The sequence below is a fragment of the Aquarana catesbeiana genome, linkage group LG11, assembly GCF_042186555.1.
Source record: "Aquarana catesbeiana isolate 2022-GZ linkage group LG11, ASM4218655v1, whole genome shotgun sequence".
Classification (NCBI taxonomy): Eukaryota; Metazoa; Chordata; class Amphibia; order Anura; family Ranidae; genus Aquarana; species Aquarana catesbeiana.
Window position 1 is genome coordinate 234,739,959 of NC_133334.1, and position 21,397 is coordinate 234,761,355.

General features: G+C 41.3%; 1 protein-coding gene across 3 annotated transcripts in view; it reads right to left on the bottom strand.

Annotated features, from left to right (window-relative positions):
* NLRC5 (NLR family CARD domain containing 5) overlaps nt 1-21,397 on the bottom strand; it is a 264,118-nt gene that overhangs the window by 103,479 nt on the left and 139,242 nt on the right. For 2 of the 3 annotated variants that reach the window (XM_073605525.1, XM_073605526.1), the window contains exons 14-21: nt 19,402-19,491; nt 18,882-18,950; nt 13,978-14,061; nt 13,801-13,884; nt 11,865-11,954; nt 11,734-11,781; nt 6,326-6,376; nt 4,379-4,462 (exon numbers count right to left, since the gene is read on the bottom strand). In XM_073605525.1, the coding sequence (XP_073461626.1) occupies nt 4,379-4,462; nt 6,326-6,376; nt 11,734-11,781; nt 11,865-11,954; nt 13,801-13,884; nt 13,978-14,061; nt 18,882-18,950; nt 19,402-19,491 (600 nt within the window). The remainder of the gene's footprint in view (nt 1-4,378; nt 4,463-6,325; nt 6,377-11,733; nt 11,782-11,864; nt 11,955-13,800; nt 13,885-13,977; nt 14,062-18,881; nt 18,951-19,401; nt 19,492-21,397) is intronic. The other variant, XM_073605527.1, reaches the window with a different exon arrangement.

Genomic DNA, 21,397 nt, shown 5'->3' on the forward strand with positions numbered 1-21,397 from the left:
GAAGTTAAGGTTAGCCTGGTTACATGTGAAAAGTCTAGTATTCAATGTTTTGACTGGAAAATGTAAATATGAAATAATCGTAGGCGGTATTTCTTCTTTAGTGGGCTCAAAAAAAATGCAACAACATGTTAATAGTTTTGGGGTTTAGTCCTTAATGCAAATACAATCTATACAAAACACTATACATTCCCTTAAAGAAGCAACCATGGGAAAAAAGTGTTTACATGGTCAGTTCATACAAAAATAACATTTCTGTTTTTAATAGATGCTGGGGACTTACAATGAGGGAAAAAAGTATTTGATCCCTTGCTGATTTTGTACGTTTGCCCGCTGACAAAGAAATGATCAGTCTATACATTTAATGGTTGGTTTATTTTAACAGTGAGAGAAAAAATAACAACAAAAATATCCAGAAAAATGCATTTCAAAAAAGTTATAAATTGATTTGCATTTTAATGAGTGAAATAAGTATTTCACCCCTTTGCAAAACATGGTGGCAAAACCCTTGTTGGCAGTCACAGATGTCAGACGTTTCTTGTAGTTGGCCACCAGGTTTGTACACATCTCAGGAGGGATTTTGTCGTTTGGTAACGTTTGGTTACGTTTGGTAACTCGAACCTTCAGCTCCCTTTACATATTTTCTATGGGATTAGAATCTGCAGACTGGCTAGGGCACTCCAGAACCTTAATGTGCTTCTTCTTGAGCCACTCCTTTGTTGCCTTGGCCGTGTGTTTTGGGTCATTGTCATTCTGGAATACCCATCCACTATCCATTTTCAATATCCTGGCTGAGGGAAGGAAGTTCTCATCCAAGATTTGACGGTACATGGCCCTGTCCATCGTCCCTCTGATGCAGTGAAGTTGTCCTGTCCCCTTAGCAGAAAAACACCACCCCAAAGCATAATGTTTCCACCACCATGTTTGACGGTGGGGATGGTTTTCTTCCTCCTCCAAACACAGCGAGTTAAGTTAATGCCAAAGAGCTAGATTTTGGTCTCATCTGACCACAACACTTTCACCCAGTTCTCCTCTGAATCATTGGTGTTCATTAGCAAACTTCAGACGGGCCTGTAGATGTGCTTTCTTGAGATCTTGCGGGCGCTGCAGGATTTCAGTCCTTCACGTATAGTGTGTTACCAATTGTTTTTTTGGTGACTATGGTCCCAGCTGCCTTGGGATCATTGACAAGATTATCCAGTGTAGTTCTGGGCTGGTTCCTCACCGTTCTCATATTTCATTGAAAGTCCACGTGATGAGACCTTGCATGGAGCCCCAGACCGAGGGAGAATGACAGTAATTTTGTGTTTCTTTCATTTGTAAATAATCGCACCAACTGTTGTCACCCTCTCACCAAGCTGCTTGGCGATGGTCTTGTAGCCCATTCCAGCCTTGTGTAGGTCTACAATCTTGTCCCTGACAAACTTGAACAGCTCTTTGGTTTTGGCCATGGTGGAGAGATTGGAATCTGATTGATTGCTTCTGTGGACAGTTGTATTTTATACAGGTAACAAGCTGAGATTATAGACTGATCATTTCTTTGTCAGTGGGCAAACATAAAAAATCAGCAGGGGATCAAATACTTTTTTCCCTCACTGTAAACCACCTGACAGTTTTTATACAATTATATATCTAGGAGTTATTGCTAGTGACATTTCTATTCTAGAGTTTCTGGCTCTGTACACCTTCTGTGCACATTAGGAAGGGTTCCCACTCTTCCTGTTGGAATGTACATGTAGCACCCAGGTAGGTGTTAAAAGAAAGTATAGTTTTTGGGTCTTTCTGCTTACCAGGAAGACTGCCAGGTAAATTTAGATGCTCTCTGCCTACCAGGGAGCAGGGATTCATTGATAGGGTCTGCTCATGGTGCTCAGGTGCTGCTCATGTTGTCTGAATGTTTCACACTGGTCCAATAGGACGGGGCATATTGGACAGTGGGAGGAAACCTGACAAATGAGAGCACAGGCATAGTTACAGCCCTGGCCATTGGCAGAGGAAAGTGCCTAAGCGCATGCTGGGTAACTGTATATATGCCAAGGGCACATGTGTTTGGAGTCTTTGTCTGGAGAGCAGGGTCCCGGAGGGAGGTGGCTGACCTGAGGGCCTGAATCAGAGTATAGCTGCAACCCAAATGTCCAGCAAAGCTGACTGGAAGGGAGGCACACCAGGAAAGATCTGTTTCAGCCTACAGTGAGTACAGATCTGTGTCATGGGGCCTGTCCTGTGAGGGCCATCCCTTCAGCTAGTAGAGTCAGTGGACGGGTGTCAGTCAAAGGGGATGCTAGTGAGTGTCCTCAAGATAGAACAGTTTCATCAAGTCTGCTGCCAGAACAAGCAAAGAACTTATTCTTCCCATACAAGTGTCGTATGGTATAACAGAAAGTCTGTTACCACAATTAACCTGGTGAGGCTGAGTGAGAGTTGTCCTCATCTGTAATTAGTTCCAGTTGGAGTATCCCACTATTCCCTTCTCCGATCCAAGTTCCAACAATAAATACCAAAAAAACCCCAAAACCCCTGGATTGATTATTGGAAACGAGCAGATAAGAGTACGGGCGGTTGTGTGAAAACCCCTAGTAACTGGCTGCAAGATAAGAAGGGGGAAAGCCCAGGGAAGTCTACACACAGCAATCCCTACGGGGGCAGTGCTACATACAGTATATTTATTTTATATTATTAATAATGTAATAAGAGAAGGAGGAATACCCAAAACTCCAAGGTAGATGAAAACAGAGTAAGAAATTACGGAAGGGAGATTTTACATGGAGTATCCACATCATAAAAGAAGTCAGGTGCTATACAGTCCAATGATTAACAAGTCATAAACTACAACCCTCTGGGGTGTACCTGGCCTGTTTGTCCCTATTCAATGTATGTAGGTGTTCTGCAAGCATACCATTTAAGTGATTACAAGTTATACACAATCTATAGAACATCTCAGTCTTTTTTTTAGTATTTTGTTTTGTTTTTTTCTCTAGATAACTTAGCATGGCATATGACCTGTCTGCTTGCCCTTCTGAGGATCCAGGCTATTGATCTTACGAAGTGCGTAGAGGAATCTTTAGTCAAACAAGTTAGTTTATTATAAGGGGACATGCCATGTTGTGTGTGTAGATTGTATGATAAACTGTAGTATTATTGGTTAGTTCTATGTTCAGCGGAGAGGAATAATCTGTGGAGTTTAATTCTCCAAGGAGTTTTTATGCCTTTTCAACAATGCTATATGTATTTTCTTTTATACTGTACCAATAAAAAAAATTATAGGGGTGTGTATTCCCCATATTTTAACTGTGATCAATGGCGACCCTAGGGGGGGGGGGCCAGAGGGGGCCCTGACCCCCCCCCCCAACATTATGCTGTGCCCCACCATGTGCCCCCCCCCAGAAAAAAAAAAATTTTTTTTTTTTTTTACAAAAAATCAATGTCTAAGAGGGAGAGAGTCCCCCGTCAGCTCCTGCGGGTGATTCCTCCCCCCTCCCCTGCTCGCTGACACTGCATAATGCGAGCGTTCACACAACCACGGCCGCCTGATCTGCTCCTTCACCTGCATCCTCATTGGCAGGGAGAAGAGCGAGTTGCAGGAAGGACTCCACCAGGACTCTCAGTTACTGAAAAAACAGACTGATTTCTCCTGTCCTTAGGACAGGAGAACCAGCCTGTAAATTCCAAGAGATGCCAGACCAGAGCAGTCAATAGCAGGGGCAGGACAGCAAGAGGAGGCTGGGGAACCCCACAGTGGCAGAACATCAGGGCCCAGAGGCAAGACAACCTTTGCAACCCTGATAGTTCTCCCACTGCTTTGGATCCTTTTATTTTCTTGATATGCTGGTGACATATATCTCTTGTTTTCTGCCACCCTGGGGGACCCCAATACAGTAGGAAGGGAGCTCACTGCAGAACATGTGAAAGGGCCCGTTGTGGGGTCGTAGTAAAGGGCCCCAGGATATATATATATATATATATATATATATATATATATATATATATATATATATATATATATATATATATATATATATATGTGCATTTTATAGTTGCCCCCCTACTTTTGTCCCTGTCCCCCCATGTGCCCCCCCTAAATTTGAAAGCTGGAGACGCCACTGACTGTGATCCAAGTCGTTAACTTTCTGGGGCACCTTAAAAGTCCATATTATTAACAATTTGTGTGAATTTGACTTACTGGTGCAAATCTGCAACAGGGACACAGACTATAAAAAACACTACCAGGGGTTCTAGACATTACTACTCTGATGAAAAAAAAATCATTCTTTGTGGTTATTTGAGCAGACTTCAACAACACATTTTTGGAAGTGTCACTTTAGTAAATCTGCCCCAGCATATACAGTAAAAATTAAATTGAAAAGAGGAACCTTCTTCTTACTTTATCTGTGTGAGATCAGGACATTGTATCAGAAGTCGTAGGATCCTCTGCAGTTTTGAAGAATTCATGCGGTACTCTGTAAGACTGCAGTGAAATGAAATGCAGATAAGGCAGAAAAAACATCAATATAAACTGAAGTATACTACTCTTCATCAATTCGTCTTGCTGTATCCTATCTGCAAACACAATCATTTCTATAGGAAAACACCAGCAATTGCGCATTACAGCCCACATTCAACAATAAACAATGCTTATTTCACTTGTAAAAACCATACTATGAGAAATAAGAATTAGAGCAAGCAACATTTATAAATGATTATCTTTGGCTGACGTCACACAGAGCGGGTCCAGGCTCAGGAAGGATCCGCCCACATGCCTGTGTCGGCACCCGGCTCAGCCTCTCAGCAAGCCGCTCTCCTCCAAGCGTGGGTGGGGGGCAGAGCAGAGAGCAGTGACTGAAAGTTACCAGCTCTCTGCTCAGGGAGCCCTGAGAACAGAGCGATCGGCGGTGTTTGATCGCTCGGTTCTTGGTGTTAGAGCCAGTGGGGGACAAATGCAGCATCAGACCAATGCTGCATCCACCTAGGTAAGTATGATTGAACAAAAAAATCCCATACATCTTTTAATGTGTACAATCTTGAGGGAAAAAAATGAAACCTTTAAATACTTTAGAGCAGTGGTCATCAACCCTGTCCTCAGGGCCCACTAACAGGCCAGGTTTTATTTATTAACTTGGGGAGATGCAGACTAGAATACTGCAATCACTGAGCAGCAAATGAGATCACCTGTGATGTATTTCAGTTATCTTGCAAACCTGGCCTGTTAGTGGGCCCTGAGGACAGGGTTGATGACCACTGCTTTAGGGTGTGACTAAGGTTCATAGGGCAGTACTTTCAATACAAAGCTAAGATCATGAACACAATCTCAAGCTAGCAGGAGGAAAGTTCAAATCTAATCTTAGAAAGTTTTATTTTTCTGAAAGAGTAGTTGATGCTTTGAAAAGACTTCCAGCAGAGGTAGCGAGTTGGTCAACAGTAAGCGGATTTAAAAATGTGTGGGACAAACATAGATCTGTACTCAAAAGTTAAAAAAAAAAGAAATAGATGAATTATAAGTATACAAAATAAAAAAAGGGGCTTTGATGGACCACTTGGTCTTTTTTCTACTATTACCCTTCTATGTTATAGGTTGGACTTGATGGACTTGTGTCTTTTTTCGACCTCACCTACTATGTAAGGCCCCTTTCACACTGGGGCGGTTTGCAGGCGTTATTGCGCTAAAAATACCGCCTGCAAACCGCCCCTAAACAGCCTCCGCTGTTTGTTCAGTGTGAAAGCCCCGAGGGCTTTCACACTGAAGCGGTGCGCTGGCAGGACGGTAAAAAAAGTCCTGCGAGCCGCATCTTTGGATCGGTGTGTTCACCGCTCCTAAACCGCTCCTGCCCATTGAAATCAATGGGACAGCGCGGCTATACCGCGGTAATACCACGGCTATAGCCGCGCTGTACGAGCGGGTTTAACCCTTTTTCGGCTGCCAGCGGGGGTTAAAACCGCACCGCTAGCGGCTGAATACAGCCGCAAAAACGACGGTAAAACAGCGCTAAAAATAGCGCTGTTTTACCGCCGAAGCTCCCACCGCCCCAGTGTGAAAGGGGCCTAACTATGTTTCTAATTTTGCATATACAAAATGGTGAGGTTGGCCCACTATTCTATAATGGGTAATAAATGCCTTATTCTTTGGATTTATAATGACAATGAGACTCCTTGGCTCCCTTCAGCCCACCTAACCTGTCTGGTTAGCATTCCGTAACACAATTGTAGGCAAATTAATGTATGGTTCTACTGACATGAACCTTACAGTTACACATGTTCCTAAAAAGAAGTATAGAAAACTGCATTAGCGGTTTCCACAAATGTCTTGCTAACTATTTCTACTGTTAATATTTACCTGAATGATTTTAAGGGTCTCTTTTCTCCTTGAGATAAGAAAGATGCTTCCCTGCAAAATACACAAAGCACAATTACACAATTCCTCTTTTTGCACTTCTGTATAACTGCAAAGACATTCTAAATCTTTATATAATTTTGTTTCTTTTTAAATAGGCTGCCCATCCCGTACAGTGTCAGAGGAACAATACCGCCTCCTCTCATGCAGTAACAGCAGCCAGAGGCTGAGCAGTGGCTTTATAGCCTGAGCTGAGGTAACGTGGGCTCATCTAGGCTGAGACTTGATACACCAGTTCTACAGTTCTTACCACCAATATTACCAATGCAATCATGGCCTACTCTGTACAGTTTTACCACATCAGATCAGGACTGTGTGGACACCCTACAGATTCAGGTCTAAACTGTACCCCACCCTTAGGCCGGCCATACACGGTTCGAATCTTGGCTGGTATAGCAGGAACTGACCGACATTTGAACCATTAGTGGGCAGGCAGAGTTTACCAAGTTGATCATTAAAACAAACTTGGGTACAACCAGCTTGCTGCATTCTCTAGCGATTATCCCTAGCGGCTGCTATAGGCGTTAACAATAATCACTGTTTTCTCCCAGTGAGGGGCCCATGAACTGACCTATTGTATCTAGCCAAAGTAATAATTTTCCATAATAAACAAGTTTCTATCCAGATCCTATTACTATCACTCTATATGTCTCGGACAGGCAAAGTTACTTCTAATACTGTGTTTATTTACAAACAGAGTGATGAAGAGGAAGAGTAGGGATGAAAGACCAGCTTTGGAGTGTACTGAAATTTTGATTTAACTGATATAGCATTATTATTTCAGTTGAACAACTTTACCTGTGATTACTAAACACAGGAAAGCCATTACTTGATATGTGGACAGGGGTCATCAACATATTATTAAAGTGGAGTTCCAACCCAAAAAAAAAAAAAATTAGTAATGTGTTTAAAAAAAATGTAAAAAAAAACCTTTGGAGAATTTTTTTTTTTTTACTCACCTCTAAATGCCTGTTGCTAGGGGTCCCTCGTAGTCTGCCTCCTTCCGTGCCTGGGCTCCTGACGTCACTTCCCTCGGCGCAGGAAGGGAGATCGTCCTGTGACCGGTCCCAGATGATTGCAGGGCCAGTGCGGCGTGGTTCGCGCATGCGCCGTGGGTACCCGGCTGTGAAGCCACAGCCGGGCGCCCACAGTTAAAATGCCAGCGCCGCAGAGCAGAGGGAGGGATGAGTGGGGCTTCGATCCCCCGCATCGCTGGACCCTGGGACAGGTAAGTGTCCGATTAAAAGTCAGCAGCTGCAGTATTTGTAGCTACTGACTTTTAATTTTTTTTTTTTAAATGGGAACCCCGCTTTAATGGTGCCTCCAGACAACACCTAATACAATATATCACAAACCAATAAGGATCATTTTCCAGGGGCAGGGTTTAGACACGTGATGTCATCCCACACAGAGCATCTGATATTCCTTTGTGCTGGGTATGGTCTACAATCCCAACGTGTTTCATGCTCTATCGCATCCACAGAGGGTTTTTTTTTTACTCCTGAGGATGTGCTAGAGGGCGAAACAAGTTGGGTGGCGCTAAAGAGTGCTGAAGTCTTGCTGCCACATGGCTTTGCATGTGGTGCCATATTTGTGAGTTTTTGATACTTGCTTCTTATATTGGCTTGTTGAACCCAGTTTTTAAGATAAATACTACACTTTATGAACATTTTTGGCTGCGTTGGTGAGCACTTCTTTTACACAGCTGCACTAAATATCTGCTTACCCTGGAAAGTGATGGTCTTACTGATACCAGCACCAGAGGGTTACTATCCTTAAAGTGACCGCTCCTAAGAACAAGATGCTGTGATCCATCCTTCTTGGGAAAATATCAAAATGCCTATATGCTGCCTATAATTTAACTACTTCCTGTCCGCCCATTGCCTATAAACAGCGGACAAGAAGGAGCACTGAATGTGGGTTTACATACCCGTACGTCACCTCACATCGGCAGCTCCTGCACAGCTCACAAAGTGTGCACCCAGGAGGCTGGCGGTCGGTATGTCACGCGGGGACAGCGGATCACATTACTGCTGTGTTCGGGTGATAGGAAGTTGTTTTACCATATGATTGCTGTGTCCATTCACAGCAATCACATAGTAAACAACAGAAACTTAATGTAAAGATTGGTTCTCTCTGCTCTCACTGTGAGAGCAGAGAGAACCGATGCTGCTGCCTGTGAGTGTACAGCAGCCTGTCAGGCTGCACGTGCACTCATAAACGGCAGTGCCAGCCTGTCCCAGTGTCCCTGATCACTGCCCCCCAGAATGTAATAAAAAGCCCTGTCACCTGTCCTAGTGCTCACAAAAAAATCATCATACCAATGTCCAGATCACCACTATACCAACCTTCTGATCACCACCATACCCCATACCAGTACCATAATCACCACTATTTGCTATGCCAGCATCCTGATCACCACCATATGCCACATCAGCGCCCTTATTACTGCTATATGCCATACAAGCATACAAGTGCCCTGGTCACCGGCATACACCATACCAGTGCCCAGATCACCGTCATACATCATATTAGCACCCTGATCACCACCATACCCCATATAAGCATCCTGATCACAGCCATACCTCATATCAGCATTCTGATTACCCCATATGCCGTACAAGCATCCTGATTACCGCTTTACCCCATGCTAGCATTCTGATCATCCCCTATGCCATACCAGCCTCCTAATCGTTGCCATATGCCATACCAGCATCCTGATCACTCCATAGGCCATACCAGCGTCCTAATCACCACCATACTCCATACCAGCATCCTGATCAGCGCCATACCCCATACCAGTATCCTGATCACCATCATACCAGCGTCCTGATCACAGCCATACCTCATACCAACTTATCAATTTTCTTATATATATATATATATATATATATATATATATATATACACACACACATATATATATATATATATATATATATATATATATATATATATATATATATCCCTGAGTTTGTAAACTCTATAACTTTCACAAAGACTAAATAATACACTGTTGTTGGTTATTTTTTACCCAAAAATTTACCAGAATACATTTTGGCCTAAATTTATGAAGAAAGAAATTTTTTTTGCAAAGTTTTTTAACAAAAACTAAGCAAAAAAAAAGTTTTTTCAAAATTTTCAGTCTTCTTCTGTTTATATAGCAAAAAATAAAAAAACCCAGTGGTGATTAAATACCACCAAAAGAAAGCTCTATTTGTGTGAAAAAAAAAAAAAAAAAAAAATGTCATATGGGTACAGTTTTGCATGACCGCGCAATTGTCATTCAAAGTGCGACAGTGCTGAAAGCTGAAAATTGGCCTGGACTGGAAGGGGGTGAAAGTGTCTGGACCTGAAATGGTTAAGGAGCCACATCTTCTGGTGAGTGCAGTGTGTAGGTGGTGGTTATCACTGTGGGGAAGTGCAAAAGTGGACTAGAACTTATATGGATATATATGTTTAAAGCAGACACATCCACATTTTTATAGGTCTTAAATTTACGCTTATTTATTTTTTTGTTTTCACGGACTGGTCATGCGATATATAGATGAACTGAATTATATATTACTTACACAGTAATGCTTCCCTCTACTATCTGTCCCGCTAGGGACAGATATTATTTATTTGTTTTGCTTTTGAATTGCACATATACCATTCACACATTATTGTCCCATGCCATTTAAAGGGACAGTAACCATTTATTCCCTTGGATTCTTCACTTGATATATTTATGTTATGTGACATAGTTTTTCTTGATTTTATTTATTGTTGTGTTTGAGCGCAGCACTGTTTTTACTACTAATTACTTCAGCCCCAGAAGACCAGGCCATTTTTTGCAATATGGCACTGCGTTGCTTTAACTGGCAATTGCGCGGTTGTGCGACGCTTTACCCAAACAAAATTGACATCCTTTTTCTCCCACAAATAGAGCTTTCTTTTGGTGGTATTTGAACACCTCTGCGGTTTTTATTTTCTGCGCTATAAACAAAAGAAGAGCGACAATTTTGAAAAAAACACAATGGAGGTTATTTACGAAAGGCAAATCCACTTTCCACTACAAGTGGAAAGTGCACTTGAAATTGCACTGAAAGTGCACTTGGAAGTGCAGTCTCTGTAAATCTGAGGGGTAGATCTGAAAGGAGGGGAAGCTCTGCTGATTTTATTATCCAATCACGTGCAAGCTAAAATGCTGTTTTTTATTTTCCTTGCATGTCCCCCTCGGATCTACAGTGACTGCACTTCCAAGTGCACTTTCAGTGCAATTTCAAGTGCACTTTGCACTTGTAGTTTGCACTTGTAATGCAAAGTGAATTTGCCTTTAGTAAATAACCCCCAATATCTTTTACTTTTTGCTATAATAAATATTCCACTTTTTTTTCAAAAAAACTATTTTTTTCCTCAGTTTAGGCCGATATGTATTCTTCTACATATTTTTGGTAAAAAAAATCGCAATAAACATATATTGATTGGTTTGCGCAAAAGTTAGAGCGTCTACAAAATAGGGGATAGATTCATTTCATTTTTATTATTATTATTTTTTTTTTACTAGCAATGGCGGCGCTCTGCAATTTTTTTCGGGACAGCGGACAAATTGAACACTTTTGCCACATTTTTGGGACCATTGACAAGTATACAGCGATCAGTGCTATAAAAATGCACTGATTACTGTATAAATGTCACTGGTGGGGAAGAGGTTAACACTAGGGGGCGATCAAGGGGTTAACTGTGTTCCCTAGGTGTGTTCTAACTGTAGGGGGAATGGGACTGTCTAGGAGGAGAGAGAGATCGGTGTTCATACATAGTATGAACACAAGATCTGTCTCCTTTCCCCTGAGAGAACCGGGATCTGTGTGTTTACACACACAGATCCTGGTTCTTGCTCTGTCAGGAGCGATCGCGGGTGCCCGGCAGCCATCGCGCCCGCCGGGTACTCGCATCGGCTCCGGGCACACAATGTGAACTTTCACTTTCTCAAGTCTATACAAAAGACAAAAAACAGTATCTGTAGGTATTTAAAAAGCATACCAGGCATCAGTCTGAGATGCTTCTGATGTAATTTAAGATTAATTGCATTTTAAATGTGATTGACCTTCTTTCTAACCTGCATTTGACATACTTTGCTATGCGTCAAGCAAGTTTGCCATTCTCAAGAATTTATGAGAATGCAAAAGTTGTTTGAAGTGAACCAAAACCCATTTTTACAGGCCCTAAAAGGAAAATGTTCATGCATGACAGGAGTAGAGTCCAATGAGATTTAAAAACTACAGTCATATGGCTAAGTTAGAGAGCCTTGTCCTAATGTAAAGGCTTTGTGATTCGAGCCTTGTATGTTGTATAATTTTATTTAGTACCTTTTGCTTTCCTGGAATACTAACATCACTTTCTGGGGATTTCCAAAGCTGCAAAGAAGGTGACATCTGGTTAGCTTTAAGAACAGGGCATTAAAAAAATTCTGGTATAACTAATGAGACCCAACACTTGCCTGATGCCTACATCAGTCAGATTCTCCAAAGAAGACAAAACCTTAATTAGAGACAGAATTCCACCCAGAGAGATGTTATTCCCGCTCAGACTGTAAAAGATAAAGATAATATTGATGGGGTATACAACACACAAATTTCCTTACAGTGTTGACCTATGTGTCCCATGAAGAATCCAAAGTAACTTTAGGTAGCTGATCTTCTGGTTCCCCCACCATCTTAGCTATTACCATTGTATATATTCTTTACAGACAAGAGAACAAGGGTGGAATATGCAAGCTGCTAAGCAAATAACTAGTTTAATAAAGACTAGGCCTTTACACTATGGGTTTGATTTACTAAAGGCAAAAGGGACTGTTCAGTTTGAAAGGGCATTTTCCCTTATGCCGTGTACACACGAGCGGACTTTTCGCCAGCAAAGGTCCGACGGAACGAATCCCCCAGACAATTAGACCGTGTGTGGGCTTCATCGGACCTTTGCTGTCGAAAAATCAGACGGACTTTAGAAATAGAACGTGTTTCAAATCTTTCCGACAGACTCGAGTCCGGTCGAAAAATCCATTCATCTGTATGCTAGTCCGACGGACAAACAACGACGCAAGGGCAGCTATTGGCTACTGGCTATGAACTTCCTTATTCTAGTCCGGTCGTACGTCATCATGTTCGAATCAGTGAGACTTTGGTGTGATCGTGTGTAGGCAAGTCCGTTGCGTCGGAACTCCGTCGAAAGTCCGTCAAAAAGTCCTTCGCAGTTCAGTCCGTCGAAAGTCCGCTCGTGTGTACACGGCATTAGCCTAATAAATGAGATGAAACTCTGCTCAATTACATCTCCCAATCATGTGTAAACAAAAATACCTTTTATCATATTCCTTGCATATAACTGGGTAATCTTTGCAAAGTGAACAGCCTATTTTCCTTTAGCAAATCGCCCCTATATGTTTGATCACAAGTCAGCACAAGTGTGTCCAATGGATTACAGACAGGCTGTGCTCCCAAGTAAAAGGTAGAGAATCAAACTGACCATGCTGGGATGTGCCTCCATGTCCTGGTGGGGTGGTGAAATAGGAAAGTGGGGGGACTGGCAGAATCACAAGGTATTTCACACCATGGAAGCAATGCACCGAGAACAGGATAATTTTCCATACAAGTACATGGTAATGCTGGTAGGTTAATTGGCTTCTGTCTAAAACTGGCCATAGTATATGAATGTGAGTTAGGGACCTTAGATTGTAAGCTCCTTGAGGGTAGGGACCGATGTGAATGTACAATGTATATGTAAAGCGCTGCATAAATTGATGGCTCTATATAAGTACCTTAATAATAATAATAATAATAATAATAATAATAATAATAATAACAATAATAATGGTAAGACAGACATATCAGCAATATGAAATGGTAGGGTAACGTACACTTTAATGCTGTCCCTAATGGATTGTAAGCTCTTACGAGCAGGGCCCTCTTAACCCTCTTGTGTTTTATTATATTATAACTGTACTGTCTCCCTCTATATTGTAAAATGCTGCGCAAACTGTTGGCGCTATATAAATCCTGTATTATAATAATGTTGTCCTGTCACAGGAGAGCCCTCTTTCAGTTCATTCCTATTTTTGCAGACCATGAACGAGAAATTTTCCTCCAATATCACCATCTTGTGACAGGAAGACCTCAAGTGCTTTTGTGAGTACAAGACATTTAATAAAATCATTTTATTGAGGATTTTGCGCTACACAGATGCGTTCTTAGAGAGGAGGCTGTGGGGGACCGGGTGCACAGATCGAAGGAGTCTGATAAAGCCAGGAATAAAGTAAATATTTCTTCTTATCTGTGCACCCCTAGACTAAATGAGCAAAACGACAAGATGTCTTTCTTCATTAGATAGGAGAGAGAGATACACTTTAAAGGCAAGGAGAAGGAGCATGTCTTTGATGAACTTACTTGGCTGTGTGTAGTGATTTTAGGTGAGGAAGGGCCTGGGTCAACTGGCTGATTCCCACATTTTCCAAATGATTCTCAGACAAACTGAACAATAAAATTGATAGGGTCTTAAATAAAATATACACAGTGCATGCAGCAGAACAAGCAACGAAATGTGATGAGGATGAATAGACTTACTCCAAAGTTGTTAGTTGGCTGCACTGCTGGAGGATTTTGCACAGTTTTTCAAGGTGTTTCTGATTAAATTTGAAGCCGTTGATCCTAAATAAAGATAATAACTAAAGTATGAAATGGGACTACCTAAATAAACATGTCAGAATTGGAAGGGAACCTGACATTGAAAATAATACTACCGATGTTTATGTGCAGAAATGTCATTGCAAAGATAATCTAATTATGGGTTTGTATAGGGCAATACAGTTGGAAAGTCCCGTCCTTTCTGCACAGGGTGTTGCAATCTGGGGCGTGTCAGTTGGGATGTGAAAACACATTGCTAGAAGTTACAATGGAGATTTCATGTATAGTAATTAAGTAAGATAGAATCCAAGTAATTTCTGTCCAATAATAGCTTCATGAGAACAAGGGAGGCTGAAGGCTTAAGGGAGGATGAAACATGATCTTGACTTCACCATCAAGTTAAAGGCTAAGGTCACCATTAAGAATATCGAATGCAAATATTTTGCAGGTAAAAAAAAATGTGCATTTGTTATATTTTAAAACAAGAGCCTGCAAAGTATTACACCCGCAATCAGCAGCTTGTGGGTGTAATGACAGGCTCCTGCACACACTGCCCACAGCTATGTTGCCCATACCTCTGTACGGGCTGTCATTTTCAGAGCTGTAGGCAGTGTGAATGAACTATGAGCATGTTGATCAGTGTGCTCCCAGTTCTTTAAAGTACAAGTCCACCTGCTGCAGTGGCAGATGGGACTTGTATTTTCTTTGTTTAAATATTGCTGAACTCCCGCCCACTGTCAAACTGATGAGGGGTACTGAGGGGGAGAGAGTAGAGAACTAAAACATGTTACACCCTAAATACGGGTATAACATAACATGTTCTAAAAAGTGAACTTATCCTTTAAGAGCATTGCTTGAATTGCTGCACCAGGGAAGAGATGGTCTGGTTTTCCGTAATGACAGAATTAGATTGTTTTTCGATACCTAACTATAAAAACATGTCAGAGTGAGCTGGGGTGCTAGCCACAAAATTAAGTTAAGTCACTTCAATCATCCTTTAGCATTGTGGATATAATTCCACAGCTGGAAACTCTAAAAAGGGTAGGGGGGTGGGGGGGGGAAACCATACAGATGCTCACAGCTCTTTGAGGGTCTTGTAATTAGATAACAATCACAAATAACTTTTACAAAAAATACACACAAAAGAAAAACTAGTATAACTCGGCTTTAACCACTTGCTGACCAGCCGCCGTCATTATACTGCAGGTCGGCTCGTTCCCGCAAATCGCCGTAGGTGTGCGTTGGCACCTTCAAGGGCGATAGCAGGCGCACGCGCGCCGATGCACGGCAGGGGAACGATGCATGTGGCCAGAGGCCGCAATGTCCGCCAGCCACCCGCGATCACGGTCACGAGAGTCAGAACGGGAATGTGTGTATGTAAACACACACATCCCCGTTCTGACGGGAGAGGAGAGACAGATCTGCTGTTCCTTCCAATTATGAACAGTGATCCGTCTCCTCCTCTAGTCAGTCCTATCCCCCCACAGTTAGAAACACACATGAGAGAAGACATTTAACCCCTTGATCGCCACCTAGTGTTAACCCCTTCCCCACCAGTGACATTTTCACAGTAATCAATGCATTTTTATAGCACTGATCGCTGTATAAATGTCAATGGTCCCAAAAAAGTGTCAAAAGTGTCCGATCTGTCCGCCGCAATGTCGCAGTCCCGCTAAAAATCGCAGATCGCCGCCATTACTGGTAAAAAAAAATAAAAAAAATAAAAATGCCATAAATCTATTCCCTAATTTGTAGACGTTATAACTTTTGCGCAAACCAATCAATACACGCTTATTGCGATTTTTTTTTACCAAAAATATGTAGAAGAATATATATCGGCCTAAACTGATGAAGAAATTTCTTTTTTTTACATTTTTTGGGGGGGGAAAGTTATTATAGCAAAAAGTATAAAACATTAGTTTTGTTTTCAAAATTGTCACTCTTTTTTTGTTTATATCGCAAAAAATAAAAACTGCAGAGGTGATCAAATACCACTAAAAGAAAGCTCTATTTGTGGGGAAAAAAAGGACGTCCAGTGTCGCAAGACCGCACAATTGTCAGTTAAAGCGACGCAGTGCCGTATCGCAAAAAATGGCCTGGTCATTAGGGGGAAAATCTTCCGGGGCATAAGTGGTTAAAGGGGTTGTAAAGGTAATTTTTTTTTTTATTTAAAATAACAAACATATCATACTTACCTTCACTGTGCAGCTCGTTCTGCACAGAGTGGCCCCGAACCTGGTCTTCTGGGGTCCCTCGGCGGCTGTTTCAGCTCCTCCCCGCAAGCATTTACCACCTTAATGCGAGCTCCCTCGCATGGTGGTGAGTGCTTGCGGGCGTACTCCCGTGATACAGCCGGCGGCTATAGCCGCTCGCTGTATCACTCGGCCCCGCCCCCCGGCGCGCCGCGTCATCGGATGTGATTGACAGCAGCGCGAGCCAATGGCTGCGCTGCTTTCAATCCATCCACTGCAGCCAATCAGCGACCAGGCTGAGCTGCAATGAGGACGAGCAGCGAAGATTCGAGGCGTCAGGTAAGTAAAACGGGGGGGCTGGGGGCGGCGGTACTGTCAAAAGTTTTTTCACCTTAATGCATAGAATGCATTAAGGTGAAAAAATTTTTATCTTTACAACCCCTTTAATTTGGTAAAGTTAAAAACACTATTATATTTTGGTCACACTCACATTGTGTGAAGATAAATACAGCCTAAGGATTCCACTGTGGCTGCACTCCCAAAACCACCTCAAGATCCTGACAGGGGAAGGGGAGTTGTGGACGTTCAACCTAGCTGCCCAGATCCTGGCAGCACATCTGAGGTTTTCCACCACCACACTCGACATGCAGATGATAATGCGCATGTGCCAAGTCCAGCCAGTGCTGATCTCCGAGGACACACAAACCCAAATGAGTAGGATACAGGGGGGAAGAGAGTGAGCACAACACACAGTTGCCATGACAACGCATTTCGGAGACATAGCCTCCTTTCTCAGGTCGCCGGGATCCGGGCAGCTAGGATGAATGTCCACGGCTCCCCTCTCCCCTGTTGGGATCTTGAGGTGGTTTTGGAAGTGCATAAATTATAAAAGAAAAAAATGCGCTAAAAAGCAAAAAGTTATAACAAAGAATGCTGCAGCTGCAACAAAAAAACACAAATATCAATGTAGTGAAATCCAGAGAGAATATATAAGTGTGCTTGCAATAAAGTGACATAAATCAGTGATCATAAATAATATGTGACAAAAAATGATCAAAAAAAAAGTGATTAGAGTTCATAAACTCCTTAAGAATTATATGATAAAGTCCATTCATAAACAAAACAAGGAAAACAAGCAAGTCCAATGGGGAAGGGTCACACATCCAGATTTCATCCACCTTAACGCGCATGAGAGGAGAGGGGAAGAGGGAAATGTGAAGGAAACATCCAGGCTGAAGGTGTATCCAGATGACAATAAGATTATGCTCTTACCGGGACCGGTGGACCCCCTTTAAAGGTCATACGTTTTGGAAGTGCGGCCACAGTGGAATCCCTATGCTGTATCTATCTTCATTCAATGTGAGTTTGACCATTGTAGTGTTTTGAACTTTACCATATTAAAGCTGAGTTACACTAGGGCGGCTTTGTGTCTCTTCTTTTGTGTTTTTTTTTTTAACTTTTGTACAAGCATAATAAAAAAATTGTGCTACTAAAGATGGACGGCTATTTATGAGATATGGGAGAAGGTACAGATAAATACCCAGGACACCCCTTTTATGGACTGTATGGTAGTCCCATTAATGCCTATGTTCACATGAAAACGTAGCAGAACTCACAAGAAAATGTGATATCTGTACAGGGTATTTCATATTTCTAGATTTTTTTTACAACCTGGTAATTGGCTCTTGTGTGTTTGTTTGAGGTGGTGGTGGGGGGGGGGGGGGGGCCTTCAGGGTTTGCTTCCTATGTGTATTCTACTTAGACAGGTCCCAGTTAAGCCAGCCATAGACGGTTCAAATCTCTAATGGTTCAGCAGATTCAAACCATGTATGGGCAAGCTGAACGTACCCAAGTTGAGGCAAGGATTGTGGAACAGGCAGTGGATACAGATAAAAGTCTGATTTATAAGTAAAGTTCCACTTTAACTTTTCTGGAGTGAATGTGTGTAAAAGATTTCCGCTGAAGGTGAGGATCAGCCAACCTGAATACTTGTACAAAGTTTGTGTCACTGGCGCAAAAATAAATAATGTGTTTTTTAAATTTTTATGTGTTCCTTAAATGTATGTGTCAAATCTGCTGCAGTCATAAATTACCCACCAATTTTATAGGATAAACAATGTAATATTATAGTGAATAACTGCGCCAACCCCAAAAATTAATAATTATACCTGTGACAGTGAATACTAATTACATCCATCAATTTTTAAGTGAAGTTCCATTTTAACTTTTCTGGAGTGAATGCAGACCATGTGTGTAAAAGATTTCTGCTGAAGGTGAGGACCAGCCAACCTGAACGCCTATCCTTCCATTCAGCAAAGGTCATGTGACTTAGTGCCTATCGCTCATCTCTATCAAACAAGACTGCTAACACGATTTTTCATTAATGCCCAACTCCAGCCAAAACATTTTGTTCCTTTTGGACACACTTTTGGAATGTGATATACCTCCCCAGGTTTATTTTGTGGGATTTCTACCCAACAGGGTCACAGACAGCAATAAGAACCTGGCAGATGTACTTAACTCTTCCCAAGTTTATCTAAAAGTAAAATCAGCAGAGTAGAATGAAGAACAAGGCATGGTCAAGGAAAACCCAGATTAAATATATTATGAAATACAAAGAGACTATTTTCTTTAGCATATTGCAAACATTACCTAATATCTCTTTGGTCATCATTATTATTAATAGTAGTGAAATGAAGAACCGCTGTTTGGTTGAAACTGCTGCAACAGAAAAAAAAATAGTGGAAACAAAAGCAGAGCAGTATCAGTAAAATCAGTGATTTAATCATATAAAATGCAAAAAAAAAAAAACATATACAAAAATTTTATTTTGGTTTTTAATTGGCATACACTTAATAGGCTAACGAACATAACAGCGTGGTCAGATGCTAAAGAGCTTTTCTACTTCACACATATCTATCAAATTCTAACCCTAAATCTCTTTACAATTAAATGATAAGGTTTATTTTCATTAAGAATAATATAGCATAGAAGTTGTAGTGTATTGTTATTAACAATTAAACTTCCATTTCATTATGAAGCCGCTGCAATTTTCTAAAGCTGTCAAAAAATTCAATGCAGTATGGCAACCTGGAGGAGTTCTGTACACAGATGATGCAACAGAGTCTCTTTCATGTAGGTTAGGTAAAAATGATCTATTCAAAGTTCTTACCTGGCAAGTATTTGTTTTATGTGGGGACAGGATTTCATGGAAGAGCTGAGCTGTAATACTCCTTCTTCTGATATCTGTGTTTTGCTGAGACTAGAACATAGGCAATAGTTTTATTTATTAGTTGAGAGCCTGTCTCTTCACTCCACAAAATACTACACCAGCACAATCTACGAGGCAGGTTATCATGCAAAGAAGCCTATGCTGGTAGGTCAGGTTGTCTTAAGGTCCTTTGTCAATGGACTTTGGGCTTGGGCAAATTAAAAAAGTGGAATGTGCTTTCAGGTGCATTCAAGATCAGTTTGAGATACTTCTGAGATCATTCAAAATTCATTCACAACCTCCTTCTAAACTGCATCCATAAGCTTCCAGAGGCTTTTGTGTTCCTATTGACTTGTATGTTAAGAGAAGCAGATCTGTTGTGAACAAAAGCTTATTGACACAGGCCCTAAGGCCCTGTTCACATCTAGGCATTGCTATTTTACAGGCGTTTTTCGGGCATGCTTACAGGGGTTTTTTCTGGTGTTTTTTGGGCGTTTTTGCAGAGTTTTTGTAGCGTTTTTGGACAGGCGTTTTGACGTTGACAAGTCTCCAATGGAAAGCAGTAAAAACACCTGTAATCTGCCAAAAAAAGAAGCTCATGTATTTTTTGAGTGACGGGTGTTTTGCTTAAGGTGACAGAATGCTCAGAAGTGAACAGGGGCTATTGAAATTAATGGGATTTGTCTTGTTGGGCATTTTTAGAGCTGAAGCTTAGAGCAGAAAATCACCCAAAAATGCCTAGGTGTGAACCGATCCTGAGTCTTATCATTATTGTTCATAGCTGACCTGATCCACAACAGACATGTCTATCCATAGTGATAGCCATGTCTTACAAACATGGATGGTTGGCAATGACACTGAATATCTGTAGAGCATGAGGAACAATAGTAGAAGCCATGAGAACTGCATATGTACACCACAGTCCAAGTGTGACTACATTTTCCATATTAGTTATTCAAAATTGAAGAAGATAATTTTCAGCCTTAAAACAAGTTGCAACCAATAAAAGGACTCATTTTAATTGACCTTTTTTCTTTAATAATTGGACTGCATATATGATGACAGGGTGTGACAAGACTTCACATCCCTAGCTTTAGAATGGACCTTTTTAATGCTAATTTGGCTGCATGGCAAAGGCCAATTTTAACAAAGCTCTGGTTAAGGGGAATTTGCCAGATTTTAGTGTTTGATCTGGTTACAACTGCGAGGCACTGTAAAATTGTAATAAGACAGATATTTATTACATTGTATTTTTTGTATTTTTCTAATTGAGATTTGGAGCTCTGATGTAGTTGCCAGTGGCTGCAGCACTGATAGTTTTTAACAATATGCCACATTGTTTCCTTTTTTTATACATTGGGATCGGTATAGGGGAATTTTGTTTTTTCCTTTGGTGTAGGGTGGTATTGTATAACCAACTCTGTACCAATAAAGTTATTCTGTGTGACAGGTGCCACTTTGCTCTTCTTTTCTATAGTTAAAGTATAACTAAAAGCAAAACTTTTTTTTTTAGTTTTGGATGGAGGGGAGATGGATTAGAACACGTCAGTTTATATTGCTCGCTGTGTCCCCATTTGGTGGATTTACCCTCTTTATTTGTCCTGTTTATTATTATCATTGAAAGTGAAAGTTAAAGAAAAACCCAAATTTTGGGTTGTCCCCAGAAAAGTAGTAGAGAGGAAATCTTCCAATGGGGACACTAGTTCTAATGACCTGGGGTCCCCAAGAGATTCCCTTAAATTGCAGGGATTCCCTCTCACTTCCTGTTTGGCTACGGGACAGGAAGTGAAGGGAAATCTCCCCAATGGGACAAAGATGGCAAAAATAAACCTTACAGGGGTTATAACCCTCCCTTACTCTATCCAAAATGAAACAAAAGAAAAATGTTTTGCCTATAGTTCTACTTACATTTTTGGAGGTTTGCCCTTGACTTCAGAATGTGCTCACATTTTCTATA